This window comes from Acartia tonsa, chromosome 7 (assembly GCF_053477335.1).
Source record: "Acartia tonsa isolate MP-2025a chromosome 7, ASM5347733v1, whole genome shotgun sequence".
Classification (NCBI taxonomy): domain Eukaryota; kingdom Metazoa; phylum Arthropoda; class Copepoda; order Calanoida; family Acartiidae; genus Acartia; species Acartia tonsa.
Genome location: NC_137266.1, coordinates 19,347,009 through 19,367,678, shown reverse-complemented (window position 1 = coordinate 19,367,678; position 20,670 = coordinate 19,347,009). Strand labels below are relative to the sequence as shown.

The 20,670-nt window shown below is 30.8% G+C and overlaps 1 protein-coding gene across 1 annotated transcript; it reads left to right on the top strand.

Annotated features, from left to right (window-relative positions):
- The first annotated feature begins 91 nt into the window (after nt 1–91).
- LOC145324433 (uncharacterized) lies at nt 92–19,290 on the top strand. The gene is made up of 10 exons (XM_080167020.1): nt 92–139; nt 496–610; nt 6,510–6,545; nt 7,024–7,100; nt 7,832–7,960; nt 8,404–8,478; nt 9,083–9,175; nt 14,740–14,896; nt 17,289–17,396; nt 17,806–19,290. Exons 1-10 carry the CDS (start codon nt 92–94, stop codon nt 17,931–17,933), a joined length of 966 nt encoding a protein of 321 aa, XP_080023146.1. The 3' UTR covers nt 17,934–19,290.
- The last annotated feature ends 1,380 nt before the right edge of the window (nt 19,291–20,670 follow it).

Below are 20,670 nucleotides of genomic sequence, written 5' to 3'. Positions count from 1 at the left end.
TTATTTGAATACCAAAAAATTAATGAATATAGAACATAATTTAGTTACATTATTCTGTCAGTGTCTTTTCTTTTTTTAAATTTAAAAACCCATGTCAAAATTAGAGAATCATATACAACAATTTCAATATCATATTTTTGTACATTTTAATTTTAAACCATGTCTTCTAAAAGTACAGAGTAAATTAAAAAAGGAAGATTTTCAAATTAGGATCGACTATATTTAAAGGAAGCCTGCAAGAAATACAACGCTTTAACTGTTTAAAGACTGCCACTAGTAGACCCAATACCCCAAATTTGAAGCCTTCAGTTATGTACAATGAAAATTTTGAAAGATTTCCATCGCTAATAATAATAAAAATTACAATATCAAATTGCAGCGCCTAGACACAAAATTATAACCTTATCTTTGTCAGAAACTTAGGTTGCCGGTAACTGATTAGTTTAAATACACAAAGTTAATTCAAAGTTATAAAAGCATCTCTATAAAACCTAGGATCCGTACGACTATCCAAGCCAGTATAGTGGATATGTACCACACAGTGAACCTGCCCCTCACCACCCTCCACCACCACCACCCCCACCTCCCCCTCCACAACAACATAAAAAGGAAAACAAAAGATTTTTTGCCTGAAAAAGATTTGATCTGCAGCCAGGGGCGTCCAAGCTTTTTTTTGGGGGGGGTAAAAATTTTTCGTTTTTGGGGGGTGTGAAATGGCACGCGAAGCGCGCCGCAAATTTTTTGTACCCCTCCCAAAATTTTCACCCCGGGGGTAAAATTTGCTTGGGGGGGGGGGGTAATTACCCCTCCTAAAATCTGTTGGCAGGGGTAAATTTAGTTTACCCCCCCCCCTAAATTTACCCCCGTTAAAAATTTTTCTATTAATTTTTTGGGGGAGGTAAATACCCCCTCCTTAATGGTTGGAGGTGCCTACGGCACCCCCAGGGTAGGGGTAAATTTTAAATGGGGAGAGTAAAATTTTTTTTTAAATTTGGGGGGGGGGTAATCGCCCCATTACCACCCCCTTGGACGTCTATGTCTGCAGCTATGACATATGGAATAATATAAAATGTCGGTTTCCCTCAAAGTGCCTAGTCGTGCACAAAAATACTAACCCCTCTATTATTTTAAATAAATTAAAAATAAGGAGAGTGGGGGGGGGGGGTTATTTCATTTGGTTTTAATAGGTATTTAGTCTTAATTTGATTGGATTGACATAAGGCATAGAGGAAATTAAATACTTTTCCCCCCTAAATCAAAAAAAAGGGGGGAGGGGGGTCCTGTAAAAAATACATAGCGATATTATTTAACATTTTACTTTCCTAAAATTTCACCGTTATTTTTCACTTGTCAAATTGAATAATGAATTGAAATAATGCTGTGAAAACCCTAACTAATTTTTTAGTTGTGAAACTACTCTATATGTGAAGTTTGTTCGATAATCTTTCCCTAGTTCATAGTAAGATGCCTAAATATGACTATATATTATACTATCGATATGTCAATTATGCCTTTTTATCAAAGCCATAAAGACTACATACACTCTTGAATTTCATATCAATAGAATGTTAACAGTTTTTCCATAATTACGTTTTTAATTAAATAGACTTTATTTAGTAAGCGCTTAGTTTCTATTTATTCTTTAAAATGCTGCTGCACTACTTTTAAGCTTATGGACTTGCATATCCTTGTATTAACCACAATTAGTTGTAACTATTTGATATTTATAATTAATTTATAGAAAATATCATTCTTGCAAATTGCAATATAAAAAAAATCTTTTGTTTTTTTTCAGGGTAAGTGATCATTAATCAGTGTGGCGAAAATTTCTGGTAAAAAGTAAAAATGCTGGTATGAAGCTAATCTACAAGTCTTCTGTAAATTGTCTGTATGTTGTTAGCTTAGTTGTTAAAAAGAATCCAGGTGTCTTTAGGTATAATGAAAGATACAATGATGATCGACAAAAGTACCCCTTTGAAAAATGGCTGAGAAGTCTGGATATTGATAGTTTGATCTAACCTGTCAGAATATAATAAATGTTCCCAAAGTTCAGTCCTTAGTAGGCAGTTTAAGGGGAACCCACAACTATGAGAACCATAACCAATTTGATATCCTTATATATAAAGTAATAAGCTTTATTAGTGAACCGATGTGGTTCTCCTTTACAGGATAGCTTCAAAGAGGTCCTGGGAAGGTTGATACCTATTTTTGGGGAGGGTACCCTCTCAAGGAAAATCTTCCCTAGAAAAAATTATTTCCCCTAATTTGTTTTTTACTTTTTCTTTTTAAAACTAAAGTTTAAATTTGGGTACGGTGCGACTTCTCCTCCCCACCCTTTAGTACCCCTAGAGGCCTCTAGGGGGCGTAACTGCTAGTTCTTTAAAAACTATAACTGGCTATTTTATAACACCGTACAAAATTATTTATTAAGGCAACCTCAACCTAATCTATTGCAAATATAAATCTTATTTTTATTGAAAATTTATGTGGTAGTAAAATTTGGTTTTGTCCTATTAATAATCTTCAACAAGAATAGTAGTTTCCATTTTAAGAAAAGTAATAATAACAAACTACATTTTTTCAGAATGTGAATACAAAAATGTTTATGGCTATCATGTTTGCCTTTTTTTATTCAAACACAAAAAAAACATTAATAATTAGCTTACTAAAACCCTGTTGACTTTATAATGGTCATTGAGATGTATGCCTGGCACCAGAAGTACATGTTAGTTACTTGGAGAATCCTGCTTACCTTTAAATTGCCATAGAATCCATATTTTGAATAATAATTTTTAAAAAAAAACTTTCAGAAAATATCCATTTTATAAAGTGTTTTGTTATTGGGTTAAAATTGAATGCTTATTGGACCTACTTACCCTTAAAGCTACAAGATACAATTTAAATTTATTTGAATTCCTTTCTTATTTTTTTTTCTCTTTTAAGAATAATTAAAGCCAGTTGTAGAGAAGCTGCACTCTGTAGAATGTCAGGATGTTTTTATGCCCTTTTAGACATATTGATAAGTGTCTGGTTTGTTGGTCGATTTTAAAAGCCAATTCTTAACAGTTATTAATTTCCTTTTGTATAAAAAAATAAAGTATAGAACCTAACGATTTAATCCTTTAAATAGAATGTATTGTTAGCTGTTATATAGTTAGATACATGCTAATATTTCTGTGTACTGGGATATCTAACGTGCTATTTGGTCTAATAGATGTTTTGATACTAGCAGCGACGCTCCTAGAGGCCTCTAGGGCATTTGATGTTAGGGGAGGTGGAAGTCACACCCCCGCCTACACCATTTTTAATTTTGGTTTTGAAAAGAAAAATTTTAGAAATAATTTTACCTATGGCTGATTTCTCTTAGGAGGTTAGTAGTACAAACCCCCTAAATAGTTATGATCCTTTCCAAGAATTATGAGAAACTACATTGTAGGAGAACCATGTCGGTTCATCAGATAGCGAAATCCTCTACTACACACAGACAGACACACAGAAAGACTCAAAAATATACATTATACATCAAGAATACAGTAGAATTTTACTTTTATAACACTACTAAGGTTTTACTATCTTCAAAAACACAGTAATTTATTCGTGTACCTAAATGTAAAGTGATCTCAATTTATAATGCTCTTTCTAACTAAAAAGCCAAATAGCCTTAAGGAAGTAGCTGATATCATAATGTATTATAAGAAGTACAGCAATAAATTAAATTATCAATTATTAGACAAATACTAATTAGATTATTGAAAAATTACCAACAAGTAAGGATCTTACAAATGAATTGGCTTCTTTTTATGATTAAGTCTTGATTAGAAAGATCTTAAAAACAACATTCAAATGTAAGTTTAAATCATTTTTTTGCTAAAATTGCGTTTTTCTAAAAAATCTACTTGACTACATAATATCTTTGACACAACGGAAGCGCAATTAATTTTGACAAATTAAGTAATATTTATGAGAGTAGCTATTGTTCTTTTCTTCACATCTTACAGCTTATAGTTAGTTCATCCTTTTTGATTTATTTTTGTAGCGAATTTTTAATCTATTTTATAAGACTTTTTTGTAATTCTTAATTTCCTTTGTTTTGTTACAACGCAGGTTCGGCAGTTTTGCTTTTTGAATGACAGGGACAAAGATCAGCAAGTAGCTGCCGAGCCTTTAAGCAACATTAGCAAACATAAAGAATATCAAAATGATATTTGAAGGTGTAAAACGGAAAAAAGCAAAGGGTGTATTTCCAAAATGTCATTACATTTCAAAAAGTTTTTCAAGTATATCCATGACACTTTTTGTTTTGCCTTTTTGACAGCTTTTTAGGCTTATGACATTTGTTGTCAGTATCATAGATATTCTTTAACTAGGTTTTTTTGTAGTTTTTTTTATATAAGTGTATTATAAAACTGTTTTAAAACATGTGGTTTCACTTTAAAAGCATTCTCCATTTAATTGATTTTTTCAAAAGGTTTGTATTTTGTGTTGTATTTGTTTTAGCTCTGTAAATTCTATTTAAAGCTGTACTTGGATATCAATATTCTTGTCTGAGATTACTAGTAAAAAGTTCAGCCTTGTTAATTCGCATCTCGTTATAAAACAATACTATGTAGTTTTTTATACTAAATTATATCAACTAAATTACCTTTATTTTACAGAAAATTAAGTTTCATTTATATTAGAAGCTCGGCAGCCGCGGCTGTATGTGGATTATATATTAGGCGGAGTCTGGATGAAGGTTGCAGCGGCAGTGAAAGTGTGACAGATTATTCCTTAATCTTTCTTGCAAATTTTAAAAATCCACATGACTGCAGCTATAAGCGGCTTAGGCTGAGTAAAGCTAGGAAGGACTTCGACTGTGGTTTGCTGGCTTAGACTGAATAACTGAGATTGGCGGATAAATACTACTGCAGCTTTGGGTGTCTTAGGCTAAGTAAGGCTAAGAGTGGCGTTGGTTTTGGTGTATTGATAAAAAAATTCTCAGACCGAGGCTTATTGGGTGGCTTCTATAAGTTTTGTAGTAGAGGGAAGGCTGAATTGTGCCCAACGGAAAAGCTGCCAAGCACTGGTATTTTTTACTTTATTGTTTACTTTTTAAAGGTCAATATGCAAAAAAAAACTGTTACAAATTTATCATGCAAAGCTTGTTAAAGTTCACAAAAAAAAATAATTAGAAGTAATTTAAATTGCATTTTAATGACTTTATTACATAATTTAGTACAGCTGTTCCAATTTAAAGAGGCAATTCTATAAAAGTTAATTCACAATTGATTAAATTATATAAAGAAAATAAATTTTAACGCTTAGTAATTGCATGAGTTTAATGTCTTGCTTTGTGCTTTTGTAAGGACCCATTATATTCAAATTAAGATCACAAGTAGTGTTTTAATGATTGTATTAGTAGTTTTTATCATTATGGTGGAAAAAAATAATTATTTTTATTCTCAATAGAAATACCCCTTGTTGAAATGTTACTCTTAATTACATATATATTACAAATGAAGGGTTAAACCACTTTAGATAGATTAATTTTCACAGTGGTTTCACAAACTTGAAATATTAGCTTGATGTAGTTAGGCTGCTATATATTATGTGTTGTTAGCTTTGCTATCCATAACCAAAATTCAAGTTTTGTGCTCTTCAATAAATTAACATCTTAAAGCTAGTGTTCTTTCAGTGATTAAAAGATAATATGGGTCATGTGAAGGAAACGAAACCTGCGGGGGGATCTAACCCTGCGGGGCCAATTACCTAACCCTAGGGGGCAATCATCTAACCTAACCTAAAATAACATTTCTAAAGCTACTGTGAAAATACGACGAAACCCGCAACTTCATTTCCTTCACATGATCCGATAATTTTAATAATTTTGCCTCAAAGACAACCATATATTGTTTAAGCAGTTGTTGAGATATTTTGACTATTATATAAAAAGGCATATGGAGAAGACATAGAACAAAAAATCTAATTTACTTAACAATTACTTTAAGCTGTTAAAGCTGTGCTACTGATGGACATACTTGTTCTTGCTTGTATTTATGTGGAACTGTTTATCATTTTAATTATGTATTGTATGCATTATGCAAGGATGGATGGATGGAAGGATGGATGGGAGGGAGGCATGTATTCTGAATAAAAATAGTTTAGTTTATGCTTTTTTTCAGAGAAGAAGGGAAGGTTCTGATATCAAAGTGATCAACACATTCTATTATTCGTTGACTTGAAAACTTTGAGTACTTTTATAAAATCTTGGTTAATGTCCTTGTGATTAGAATGTCATTATCTACCTTTCTTTACATTGTGCAACTTTTTATAGAACTTAATAACTCATTTAGTTTAATGGTTTGCGAGATCTTAAATGACAAACCAAAAAACTCTCTAATTTATATATCAGGCTATGCCTCTAAAATAAGTGTAATTAACTACCATACGAAACACAGCTAAACCTTCCATAGTAGATAGGAAGGAATACAATAATTTTATATGATTCTACTATTTTTCTTTGTTTTCAGCATACGAGTATTATGTTCATGTGAAGGGACAAGGAGGTAATTTCTTATAAAAATGATGACAACATTCATGAAAGCGAAGCTCTATAACTGTAGGACGAACGGAGTTAAAACTTGTATATTGAGTATCAGAATTTAATAAGAGAAATATAAATGCGCAAGTCTAAACAAAATTGTAAGTAAATATGAAAAAAATATAATATAAAAAAAGAACCTTTATGTCCAATAACATCGAAGCTTTATTATTTATAAACTGTTAAAAAAATATTTATTCAGAAAACACATGTAATAATTAACTAACAATTTTTAGGGAAACAAAATATGTTTTGGCTCCAATTATCCACAACTATCATTATTGAAACAAATTATAGTTTTTTAACCGCTGGAAATCAGAACGCCATAAGACATTGAACAAATTATGCGTACAATTTGTCTTTTGATGATTTTTTCAATAATCGATCTTTTTTATATCCATTTATCAACGCGACAAAATATTGATGATACCTTTTTTACTCAGCCGAGCCATTACATGATCCTTACCGCAAAGAGTCTCCCTACCATCATTCAGCCTATCCGGAGCCAGTTTACCACAAGGCAAGCAATTTTTAAACAAATTTTAGTTAGGTATTGTTGGGGAATGGGTAGTTAGACATTGAAATTGATGTAGAATATACGTGCTTTTATGACAGAGGAAAAATTATCTTGCTAACATCGAACTCATCTATTGGTCAATTTGTTCATCCAGTATAAGGAGATGGGGTAAATAGGTTGAATGTGAAGAATCTTTTAGCCCGCTACATGTTTCACTTCATTAGAGAACATGAAAATCTGGCGTCAGATCCAAGTAATAATATATTCATTGGCATAGAATGCAAACTATTCTGATATATGTATAGATCAAATGCCAAATACTCATCTGCAGTTACATATTGTTGATATTCTAGCAGTTATAACTTTCAACAAAGATAGAAAAACAGCTTGCAGAATTAGACAGGTTATGGCGTCAGCTGTTAGTTTAATTTCAGTATGACTTCGAAACCGACTAATATCCACTGGATTAGAACTGGTTCTGAAAAATCTGAAAAATCATGGATAGCATCGTAATACAGACTATTTTCGACAAATCTTAAAATGAAAATTTTGTAATTAACATCAGTTTTGTTAGCTCGAGCCTTTGGCCACTCGGGGCTGACAAAACTGGTGTTAATCTTATAATTTTTTATTTTAATATCCACGGAAAGCTGTCTATAATACGATGTGGTCAATAACTATTATTGCAGGTGCCAAACCCCGATAAACTTATTAAAAATTTGATATTCTATAAGGAGCCATACCACGAGTACCACCATGAGAAGCCATATGAGCCCGTGTACCATCATGAACCCGTGTACCATGACAAGCCTTACCATCATGATCCGTATGCTGCTGAACCTTACCATGAACCCCTTCCAGAGGCAGGATATACATTTTTAGTTTTTTTTTATAAAGAACACGATAAGTTCAGTAATAACAATCTAATAAGATCTAAGTAAATTAGTTATAAAAAGAGTATTTTATATTTATTATTTCCTGTAATTAATAAAAAAATTAAATATCTGTTTATTACTGCTTTGCATTTGTGTTTAAGAAACTAATTGTTTTTTTTCCTTGTTGTTAGAGAAAGGGAAGGAAAATAGTCTAAAACCACCCCATGACATTATTAAAACTTTCTTAAAGAGTTCCTGATTCGGACCGGTATTATCCGAGATCTTTAGATGGTGACAAAAAAAACTTAATACTTTTTATTATGGGAATTCATTAATAACGTTCTTCAAAAAGATCAGTAATTTCTCAGATCTTTAGCTTTAGAAATAAAACTTACTACTTTACCTAATCTAAAATTTATTAATTTTTGCAGGGTTATTACTACAAGGATTCCGCACCAAAAGATCCTTATTACAAAGATTCTTATGGTGAACCATATCATTCAAAGGCTTTCTATCTTATTGCATAATGATTATAACATATTTTTTTGAGTGAAACTACTCTAAGACCTAGGTATATTAGCAATGTTATAAGCGAAGCATCTCTTTAATCAAGTCCTAAAAATGTAAGTATCCTATTATATAAAGTAGTAAGCGTTTTGTGTCTGTCCTGAAGGATATCGCTAACCGCTGAATCGATATTGTTCTCCTTTACAGTAAAGCTTCTTATAGGTCCTGTGAAGGTTTTAAACTATTTTTGATTTTTTAAACCCCCCTCCCCCCAAAAAAATATTTTTTACTCTTTTGAAACTTAAATTTAAATGGAATGGAATCCATTTTTCCCCTCCTACCTTAAGTGCCCCTAGAGGCTTCTAGGGGGCGTAGCCGCTAGTGCACTTAAACAGTATCATATATTTAATCAGTGTTGCAACAATTTACTTACAATTTTGTTTAGACTTATGCATTTATATTCTGCTTTTTCAGTTCTGACACTATACAAGTGTTAATATTCGTTAGCTCTTCCATTTCAGAGCTTTACTACTAAGCTACGCATGAACCGGCCTATTCTTGTTTTTACATTAAACTATATGCAATAAAATAATTGGAATACAGTATGGCAAATCTTACGAGCCCAGCTATCCTCCTCCAGTCTATGATCATCATTCCTCCTATCCTTCCAGCAAACCTTATGTACCTGAATATAGGGTAAGTTTCATTTTTAGTGCCAGAGCTTCTTATTTAATTCTGCCGTTTTTTTATTTACTCGTTTTTTTACGAAGACCAAATTGCATAACTTTTGACGTCATATTCTCCATCTCTTTTTTAGGGGGTTTCTTTCCCACTTCTCCTCATTTTATGACGTCACAGGAATCAAAAGTGACACAAAAGTTATGCAGTTTGGTCCTCGTCGTTTTTTTTATATTATGAAATATCCAAGAACCAAAACAAAGATAGAATTTTTAGACATGATGAAATGAAGAAAAAATGAATTCTTAAATGAATATCCTGCTACATAAATATATACTAAAATGATATAGAGCATGATTAGTATGTATGTTCTTAAATTAAATTTAAAATTTAATTACAATTTGTTTTAAAAACAAAATGAAAGAGGGAAAACATGGGAATTTAAGTTTTTACAATACATATTGAATTTTGAAGAAAAATGGACTACCCTAGGTGCTATCTTTAAAAGATAAAATACTTTATAATATAGTATATTACCCCATGCTGACCAATGCAATTGTTTGTTTTGTTTTGTTTGACCACATATGTTGCTGCTAAACTAGAGCATCATCATCTTTCTAACTGTGAAAACTAAACAATCATATCATACCAACAAATAGCAACAATGAAAATCATATTTTTCAAAACACTGCAACACTGGTCTGAAAACGCAGTTTTGGGTCAACAATTCGTTTTCAGCCGTCTTTTGGCCGATTTTAATGCCCAATACAGCAAATTAGGGGTTTTATGGGTCGGGGAGTCCATTTATGAAAAAAAAAATACATGACCTCAAAGGTCAAAGACCGTTAAAATGACCTTTAAAGTCTGATTTTTGCCGTTCCCGAGGTTTTATTGGACATTTAGGGCGGGAAGGAGTTGTCCAATCAAGAAGACTCTGAAATACTTTTTTGTAGACAATTGCATTGGCTAAATATCATGTGAAGTAAAAATTTTTGTAAGTATAACCAGTTTTTCACCAGCTGCAAATTTCAAATTTGCGCGTTTTTAATTTTTAATATCTTGATTATTTTATCTAAATTTTCTTGATTTTATCCATTTAGAAAATATTTTAAATCATTGTTATTTCATCTTACTAGAGGCTTATAAAATTATGGCATATTTTTATAAGGATATGCATTTGTTTGTGTGTTTGAATGTGTGTGTGTGTATTCTTGTTTCTCCTCACTCTATGCTACGAAATAACAAGGCGCGAAACACACACACACACACACACACACACATGAAGAAACATAAAGAGTAGGCTGAAAGAATAATATCAATTATATGAATATAAAACAATAAAATTGACATTTAAAAATTTATTTTAACTAACCTACATGAAATATAACAGATTTTTATACTATTTAGCTATTTCGTATGTTTTCATTTTGTTTATTAGATATTACTCCGCAAAAATAGATCCTTCCCCCCTCTACGTGCGTCGGAATAATTCTAAATTACAACATCGATGAAATTTAATCGATCTATTAGTTTTTAAGATAATGCAAAAAAACGAACAAAACCGGATGCCATATATATCGTGAAATATTAAGCTAATTGCAATACCAACAAATTCTCTTTAATAAACATGCGAAAAGCTCAGAGAGTACTCAATAAGAAAATTTTGCCAAACTTACCCTTATCTTAAAAACTGAGGAAAAAAAACACATTTTTGCATTTTGTACCATTTTTTGTGTTATAAATAATTTTTGAACTTATGTAGGACTTATTTTAGTTGGACAATTTCCAACATGCGGATATTTGATTTTATCAGATTTAAGCAAGTATAGCCAATTTAACAATGTCAATAATACGTTCTTAGATTTTAGAGTTCTGCAGCTTTGGCCCCAAATTATTTCAAAAAACATATTATTAACATGGGTTGATATTTAAAATATAGGTGGCCCAGGATGTCTTTGAAGGCTGGCAGGTCAACTTTTGTCTAAATTGATGGGTAGGAAAAATTGAATTGTTGACCCCTCCGGACCAGTGTGCACTGGGTGGTTCAAAAAGAGACGTTCAAAAATATCTAAATATTAGAGTAAAACACTAGAGAAAGAAAGGGTAAAATAACTGTGTTTCCCTATCGCAATCACCTTGTGCCGACTCTCAATTGGATCTTTGAAAATCAACCAATGGTAACGGGAATATTTACACACCCAAGTAGCAGAAAACAATTTGGTAGCAGACGAAAAAGGTCATTGAAAAAGGGTGGAAGGTAGTTATCTGTATATACATCTATACTATATATCTGTTATCTAATTAATATCAACCCTAACTAATTGGTACCTTAGCCTGATATCAATTTTGGTAAAACACCCAACAAGCACTAATGTCTTGACTCCTATCATAGCTAGAGGTCAATGTATTGCAATGTAGTTTCCCTGAAAAGCTAATCTCAAACAGTAGTTAAATAATAGCTGAGCTAAATGTTTAAGAAAATAATAAATATGCAGAAAATTGATGTACTTAAAGTTTGCATTGATTGGTGAGAAATTTGCGTAAAATTAATAAATTTGCAATCTATATTTAACAACCTAATTAGGCTTTATATACTTTATTCATTTTCTTTGCATTTCTTATAGCAATAAAATCATTATTTTATGCAATTTTATATCGAACCAGATTTTAAAAATATGTAAATACATGTTATAAAAATGAGATAAGAAACATAATTATTTGATAAGTAATTTTTTTTTAAATTTAATATAATTCATTATAATAATTAAACATTGTTATATGCATTATCATTAGTATTTGATAATTGATAGTGTCTTAACTTCCTATCTCAGATTAACCACTAATTATGTATAAATTAAAAGGTTTCTACTTCCTTAATTTATTATTAGACTAACATGTGATGCTATTATGTACATATTATATGTATATATTCATATTCAGTTATAATAAATATAATAACAGGATGTCTGTTTGTCTCTGTGTCTGTTTTTCTGTGTGTACTGAAGGATCTCGCTAACTGCTGAACCGATTGGGCTCTCCTTAACAGGGTTGCTTCTCATAGGTCCTGGGAAGGTCTATAACTATTTTGGGGGAGGGTACGACCACCCTCCCAAGAGAAATCATGAAAAAATCTAAAAAATTTTAAAAATATTTGAGAGACTTGAACGCAACATAGGTAGGTATCGTAGAGACTTGAACAAAAAAAAACATTTAAAGTGCCACTAGAGGCCTCTAGAGGCGTAGCCACTAGTTCAATTATATAATAATAGTGGCTACTCCCCAAACATATAGGGGTTCTGAGTTAGAAGGTGTAGGGAAGGGTAGACAAATAGCTTAAAACAATCACAAGACTTTAATCTGAAAAAAAAATAGCCTAAAAACAACCCGGGGCCAATGTAAAGTTTCTCTTAAATGGAGAACTCAATCGGTTCATTAGTCACTAAAATCTTAAGCTACATAAATAAAAACCTTACTACTCTATATAAACTGCGAACCAAAAAAATAGGCAAATCTGAATTTGCAGAATAGCAGCTTTAATATTCATTTAGGATGATTCTACTGTAAATATAAAATGTAGATGCAGCTTTTGGTTACAAGTTTCCACTATTATTTTTTTATTAATCAGCACCACGGAAGCACAAGATCTCAAAAACAGCATTTTGGTTAAAAACTGGTGAACCAAAAAGATATGCAAATCCAAAACAAATCAATGGAAAAGCGATTTTTTTGCACTTTTCTCCTGTTTTAAAGATTGATTCTGATAAATTAATAATTTTTTAAGGGATTTATGCATTAATTATTATGAAATATAGTATTAGGTAGAAATGATTGATTTTTAAAAAAAAGAAATATTAGAAAAAAAGAAATTCGACCCCTATCACTTTAGAGGTCAGCTGCTTGCCTCCAGTCTTATGGGTGTAGCCTAATACATGTTAAAGATGAAAATTACTCCCAAAAGTATACAAAAATTATTTTTAATGTGTTAAAAAAATCCATTTTAAAATCTTGATTTTGAGGATGATGACCTTTCAGATGCTCCTGTTGGTGATGATGGTGAGTTAAATGTTATCTAAGTACATGCCCATTACAACAACTTGTCTATCAACCTATGTACCATTTTTTGTAGTCATAGCAATCTCCATAGAGCCTCACTACAAGAAATATAAACATCTTCTAAAAATAACAGTATTTACCTTATGAATTGGAGTAATTGAAATTGCAATTTTTTTCTTTTTTAATACTGCTTTGCTGGAGGCTGCTATGAATACAAAAATTGGACCATAGTTCAATATATAAGTTGTCATCATGATCATGCATTTTGATAACATTTGGCTCACCATCACTACCCGTAGGAGCATCTTAAAGTCCATCATCATCAAAATCAAGATTTTAAAATGGATTTTTTTAACACATTAAAAATAATTTTTGTATACTTTTGGGAGTAATTTTTCTCTTTAACATGTATTTAGCTTCATCCATAAGACTGGAGGTCAGCAGCTGTCCTCTAAAGTGATAGGGGTCGAATTTCTTTTTTTCTAATATTTCTTATTTTAAAAAATCATTAATATCTACCTTATACTACATTTCATAATAATTAATGCATAAATCCCTTTAAAAATTGTAAATTTATCAGAATCAATCTTTAAAACAGAAGAAAAGTGCAAAAAAATCGTTTTTTCCATTGATTTGTTTTGGATTTGCATATCTTTTTGGTTCACCAGTTTTTAACCAAAATGCTGTTTTTGAGATCTTGTGCTTCCGTGGTGCTGATTAATGAAAAATTAACGGTGGAAACTTGTAACCAAAAGATGCATCTACATTTTATATTTACAGTAAAATCATCCTAAATTAATATTAAAGCTACCATTCTACAAATTCAGATTTGCCTATTTTTTTGGTTCGCAGTTTAATAGGATACATCAAATCTTCTAAGTTTAATAGGTAAGTAAAATGTGTAATTTTTATTTTAATTTTTCGTTTTCTGAAGTAAAGCTACAAACTATATCCAACAGAAAATCAAAAAATATGGATTAAATGTTTCTTTAAAATAAATCTTTTAGTATTAACAATAAACAAAAGATTTTATTTCATCTGCTAACTGTTGCTAATTTTTTAGATACATTAGCTACTATAAACAACAAACCTATTATGAATTATCATTTTTAAACAATACATAAATAAAACAAAAGATAAATGTGTAATGATTTGGTTTTATCTTGTTGTTTTTGTTTATCTAGCTTTAGGTGATAATATCTCACCACTGAGGGGGGCCCATTCATTCAAACAGTAACAATTATTTTTCTTAAATAACAAATAATACACTATCATATCAAATTTATCTAATTATATATATTAAGTAGTTTTACCAATGATGGTGATAAAAATAAAATATTTTCAAGTTATTTTCAAGTTAAGTTAGCTGTTTAGCTGTGTTTATTGCCCTAGGAAATAGGGGATAGGTGTCACAGGTTTTGGTCTACCTATTTTATTGACGTCATAGTAAAGGGAAAAATTAAGATAAATACAAATTTAAACCTTGATCTTATTTTTATATCCATGGACAACTTTGTATTTCATTTTAGTCAGAGCCAGTGTACAGGGAGCATGTAGTGCCCCCGCACCAGGCACCTCCCCCACCTGTCCTTGTGCACCACCCAGCCCCTGCCCACCACCCCCAGCCGCATGGTCATCATGAACCTGGGTTTAGCCATGTACTAGAGGTCGATGGACATCACAGAGGTAAGAATAATGAAATTATATTCTTTCGAAACCGACAAATATCCGCTGGATTAGAACCGGTTCTTAACCAAATTGAGAAATCATGTTTTAAGAATAATAATATAAAGATTATAGAATTGATACAAGTTTTGTTGGCGGGGGACTGTCGCCCCTCCGAGTCAACAAAACTTAATTAACTAGTTTTTGTATCCGCGGAAAGTTGTTAATTGTATGATGTGATAAATAACTTTATCGTATTCATTCGAAACCGATTAATAATCCGGTGGATTAGAAAAATCATCCATCGTATTATAACCATTTTTCTACGAATATAAAAATGGTGTTAATTTTGTAATTGTACATTTTATATTTGCGAAAAACTGTTTATAATCATAGAATACTTCTTTGTTTATAATACGATACGAGAAATAACTATGATTTATCCAAAGAAAATCACGCAACTTCCAACTTTTAAAAAGGTTTTGTGGTTTGTTTACTTATTTCTATATATTTTACAATATATTGATTATTAGTACAAATAATTAATTTTCTCGTATTCTTTCGAATCCGGTGGATGGGAACCGGTTCTAATCCATACGAAAAAACTATGTCTAGCATCGTATTATGTCCAGCTTTCTACGAATATAAAAATATAATCTTATAATTGTACATTTAATATACGATGCGAGAAATAACTATTATTTTATGATAACACAGCTTCTTTGCACAAAGTAACCCCCCCCCCCCCCCCATCATATTATTTGTGTTTCATTGATTTGGGATTGGTAAGCTTTTTCTTGGGCAATTCATCCTATATGCATGGTAAGGTAATATATAAACTTTCCAAATCACATAAAACAACCTCAACAAGTTTTGGAATATACTAAACGTTTGGACGGACATACATATATAAAACAAGGATGACAACATCCATAAAAACGAAGCTCTGAAACAGTAGAACTAACAAACATTAACACTTTAGTGTCAGAACTGACAAATCAGAATATAAATGAACAAAAGTAGAAACAAAATTGTTAGTAAATTTGGTCAAAAAAACTGTAAATACAGGATAATTTTTAAGGACATACTAACACTTTTATGACTTGATAATAGAGTTGCTTTGCCTATAACATTGTATTTTAAAAAGGATTGTTGTACTCATAGAAAAACCTACCTATTACGGTATTACCAATGAACATTAGACTTGTCTAACCAAAACAAAATCAATACAATTTTAAAATTGATAACCTGATAATAAATATAATATTAATAGCATATTTTATTTTTAAATCATGATATGACTTTAAATTTCCTAGAAATTTAGATATTAACCTTTAAATATTTTATATGTTTGAATTGACTTTTAGAATATGATAGTCATGATATAATTTGAATAAAACATAATATGTCTGTAATTTCTATAATATCTTAATTTAAATCAACGTCCTTATGATTGTTGCACCAACTTAAAGTAAAGTATAAATGAATTTCTTGTTTATTGAATCATTTGAATATTATGTTACACAAGCCTAGTCCCCACAGGACATTAGTCATACTTTAGGTAAACATATAAAAGTTTTAGGTTGGTCGATTTTATTGTAGTTTGTACTCATGTAAGTTAACCTTAGGAAAAATAATTCGTCCACCTATAAAATACTTCAGTGAACTCCCATTAAAATCAACTTAGAAATCTAATTTGATGTGAAAAAGAAAAGAAACAATATACCTGAGTTGCCTAAAATTAAATGATCTACTCTCCTTTTCCAAGACTATTATTTTTCAATTATCTTTCTTTGTTATCTGCTTAATAAATTTAAGCAAAAACTCCTAATCCTTAAATTAAAATATTTTCTCCTAGGTCAACCTTTGGATATTTGGACCCCCTGGCTTTATTCATCCATCTAAAGGTCACTTTGCTGCATTGCATGAATCTTTGCCTTCCCTGTTCTGTTATGTGTATATATATTTTTCAGAATGCTTGTAAATTCTCCCATAGAGACCTGATATAGAACATCTTAGTTTTAAACCATTCCGCTTTAAAATTAGGTTAGATACATGTGTAAATTACTGTAAATCGGGATAGGCAATGTACTGTTGTATTTCATAATTCAACTAATCGTGTAATTGAATTTTAAAATTGATTATAATAATAGTTTTTCTCGTATTCATTCGAATCCGGTGGATAGGAACCGGTTCTCATTCATACGAAAAAACTATGTCTAGCATCGTATTATATCCAGCTTTCTACGAATATAGAAATGTACAATCATAATATTAAAACCAGTTTTTTTAGCCGGTGCCTTCGGCACCACGGGGCTAAAAAAACTGGTTTTAATATCATAATTGTACTTTCTATATCCGCGGAAAGCCGTTTATAATACGATGCGAGAAATAACTATACTTGTTTTTGTAGAGCCACCTCTAGAAATCCTGGAAGAAGAGCCTCCTGTTCTTCTACCTGAGGGCCATGCAGTTGTAGAGGCAGCTCCTGTAGAAGGAGAAGCTTATGGGGAAGATCTTGGTAAAAATTTATTAACATAATAGGAACAGGAGTTTTAGTATAGAGGGAGGAGACATTAAACTGTAAATTACATTCGTATCTCCAATGTCTTATCCTTTTGTTCCAAAAACATGGATTATACCAGGGATGTAAAGAAATAAGACAATGGACGATAAATTGATTTACATCCCCAATATTGTTACACAATATTACCCCTTCTGTAGATTACAATAAAAGGTTGAAACGTTTTGACACTCAACTTAATAAACCAACCATTCAACATTTAATAAAAGTCTCCAAAATGGTTAAGCTTATTAATTGTAAACGTTATCATGAAACTTTAGGGACTAGTGTAATAAACAACCCATTGACTTTTCCCTCCCGAGGATTATACATTTGGCAATTTAATCATGCAAATTTATATTTTTAGTTGGAGATTTTCACCATCATACTGGGCCCTTCGGAGCTTTTGGATTCTATGCAAACTTTTTTGATGACGGAAGACGAGTTACTATAGGTCGTCATCCACCTCCCACATACTATAGAAGACCTTACTAAAGCTGTTCCACAGTGAAAAAGTGGAGACAAATTATTGTTCAAAATTTTATCATAATATGGTTTTCATCTATTTATGAATTTTAATTGCATAAGTTAAAAAACTAAAAAGGGATATAGATTTATTTTAACCACTTGACTGAAAATTTGACAAAATTAGGTAATATAGGTATGTTTTCTTCATTATTTTGGTATCCGCGGTTACATGAATAAAAAATCATCTAAAATCTAGAAAATCTCCTTAAACTTCTTAATTTTACAAGATTTCTAAGAAAGAAACTATTCAAGTTCATATTTAGATGAATGTCCAACTTAAGAAAACTTAATTCTAACAAAGTCTGAAAGATAAAAATTAATTGTAATACAGTGAATTAAAAAAGTGAAATAAAACAATATAGAATGCAATATTAATAAAATTTTAGAATGAAGAAAAAAACAGTTATGTTCTTAAGCAATTAACTGCCTGATAGTAATTGTAATACAATTAGCCTAAGATAAGCTTTTTGCTCATAATTGATTTACCATTTAATTACCAATTGTTCTCTAAAGATAATAGTGAAAAAATGTCATTTTTTACCATCATAGTATTTATAATGTCCATGTAATAGATTAAATTAAGTATTGATAATAAGTCTTGTTTTTACACAGTTATGTACACAAATAGATATCCCAATACACTTAATCCAATTCATTATCTTACCTTATATTTAATTGTAATTAATAAACCTAGTTTTAAGTTAAATTATTTTATATTTATAGCATTATGCAATAAAACTCTGGGTATGTATTTTCTAGTCATTCTTTAGTCTTATTTTGCACACCCTGCCTTAACCATATAAAGGATAAACAAAAATTACCATGAAAACGGACAATGCAGCGTTCAAATAGGACCTAGTGCCAAGTAGAATCCATTGAGAATGAAATCCTAGCTGTTCCTTCTTGGCAGATATTTCAATTTTAAGATTTAAGGTGAAAATCACTAAATTTGCCTAATATACAAGGCAAATCTACCTTTAATACAGGGAGATTAGATACTTTTTTTCTGTAAATCGCTAATGAGATCACTTTTTAAATTAAATAATATCTTAGTCATGTAAAATCAATGAAGCAGTTGTGATTTGACTCGAATCTAGTTAACTTGTCTATGTGTTTTACTTGTTTTCTTAATCATCTCAAACATTAGGGCATAGAATTCTTTACACAATGTGTATACACTTAGAATAAAGATATCTAAAGAACAATCTGGCTATGTTATTGGTAGAAATGTGTATAGATTTTGGCTCAAAAGGGCAAAATGTTTTCATTCTGCTTGCATAATGAGTACCTATATATAGTAGCATTTTATAGGACAAAGCTTTGCTTGGGTAAAACATATCTTGTAAAAATGTATTATCTTAAATAATGTGAAACATATGATAAAACATATATAGTAAGTCAACTATGAATAGTTGAATTTCTTTGGATAAGTTATTTTGTGGAAATATTTCATTGCTGTATTATATGATTTGACTGTACATAACAAACAAAAAACCTTGTGTTTGTATGTTTTTTTAGTTTGACAGATTATGGGTCCAGTTTGACCATCTAGATATACTATATCTATTGGTCTAAGATATGATAATACAGGTTATTTGATTCCTTGTCTCTATGATAATCCAGGCTTCATTGATTTAATATTGTGTTTTGAAGTATTTCAAAAGTGCTAAGCTATAATTTGTAATCAATCTGTTTCTTTTAGAAGCTTTTCTTAGTTAAATTTGTTTAATATAATGGAAGTCTAATTCTAATTGTACCAAATGTACCTTTGCTCACTATGAATTAAAGTATGTCTACTACTCTGTTGTGGTGAGGTTTCCTTCAAGCTAATGTTTCTTCTTCCATTTTCTCTTCTGCTTTAGGCTGTTGTAAAGCTTTATACTTAATAAAAACCTAAGGTTTGTGCTGAGTGTGAATATGATTATAACTATTGATAGAGGAGAAGGATTCTTCTTATCTTTGTTCTTCAGACATCCAAAAATCTATTTCCCTGTTATGAAGATTATAAGCCAAGAACTTTTGGTCTGTTACATTAATTTTACTGAAGATCTCAAGCTAAATATTGCCAAATCCTAAGCTTCCCTATAAGCAAGGATTAGGAAGAGGGGTTTGTACCAAACTGACCCATAATCTGAATTATCTATCCTAAGAAATACAACAATAATACAATATTCATAGTTGACTTATTATTTTAAATCCTTTGTTTATATTTTACATTGCTCTTTTGAGCCAAAATCTGTACACATCTCTACCAAAAACATAGCCAGATTGTTCTTCCAGTGTTATCCAATTGGCTGATTGACAGAGGTGTTCTCTAGACATCTCTATTCTAAGTGTATACACATTGTGTAAATAATTATATGCCCTAATATTAAAGATTATTAAGAAAACAAGTAAAACACATAGACAAGTTAACCAGATTCGAGTCAAATCACAATTGCTTCATTGATTTTACATGACTAAGATATTATTTGATTTAAAAAGTGTCCTCGTAAGCGCGATTTAAAGAAAAAATGTATCTAATCTCCCTGTATTAAAGGTAGATTTGCCTTGTATATTAGGCAAATTTAGTGATTTTCACCTTAAATCTTAAAACTGAAATATCTGCCAAGAAGGAACAGCTAGGATTTCATTCTCAATGGATTCTACTTGGCACTAGGTCCTATTTGAACACTGCATTGTCCGTTTTCATGGTAATTTTTGT

Bases quoted from the DNA above. Each gene is read 5' to 3' on its own strand.
- LOC145324433 (XM_080167020.1), top strand. From the start codon at position 92: ATGTCAAAATTAGAGAATCATATACAACAATTTCAATATCATATTTTT. The intron at 7,101-7,831 runs GCAAGCAATTTT...ATATTCTATAAG, and splicing joins CGGAGCCAGTTTACCACAAG to GAGCCATACCACGAGTACCA. The intron at 9,176-14,739 runs GTAAGTTTCATT...ATTTCATTTTAG, and splicing joins CTTATGTACCTGAATATAGG to TCAGAGCCAGTGTACAGGGA.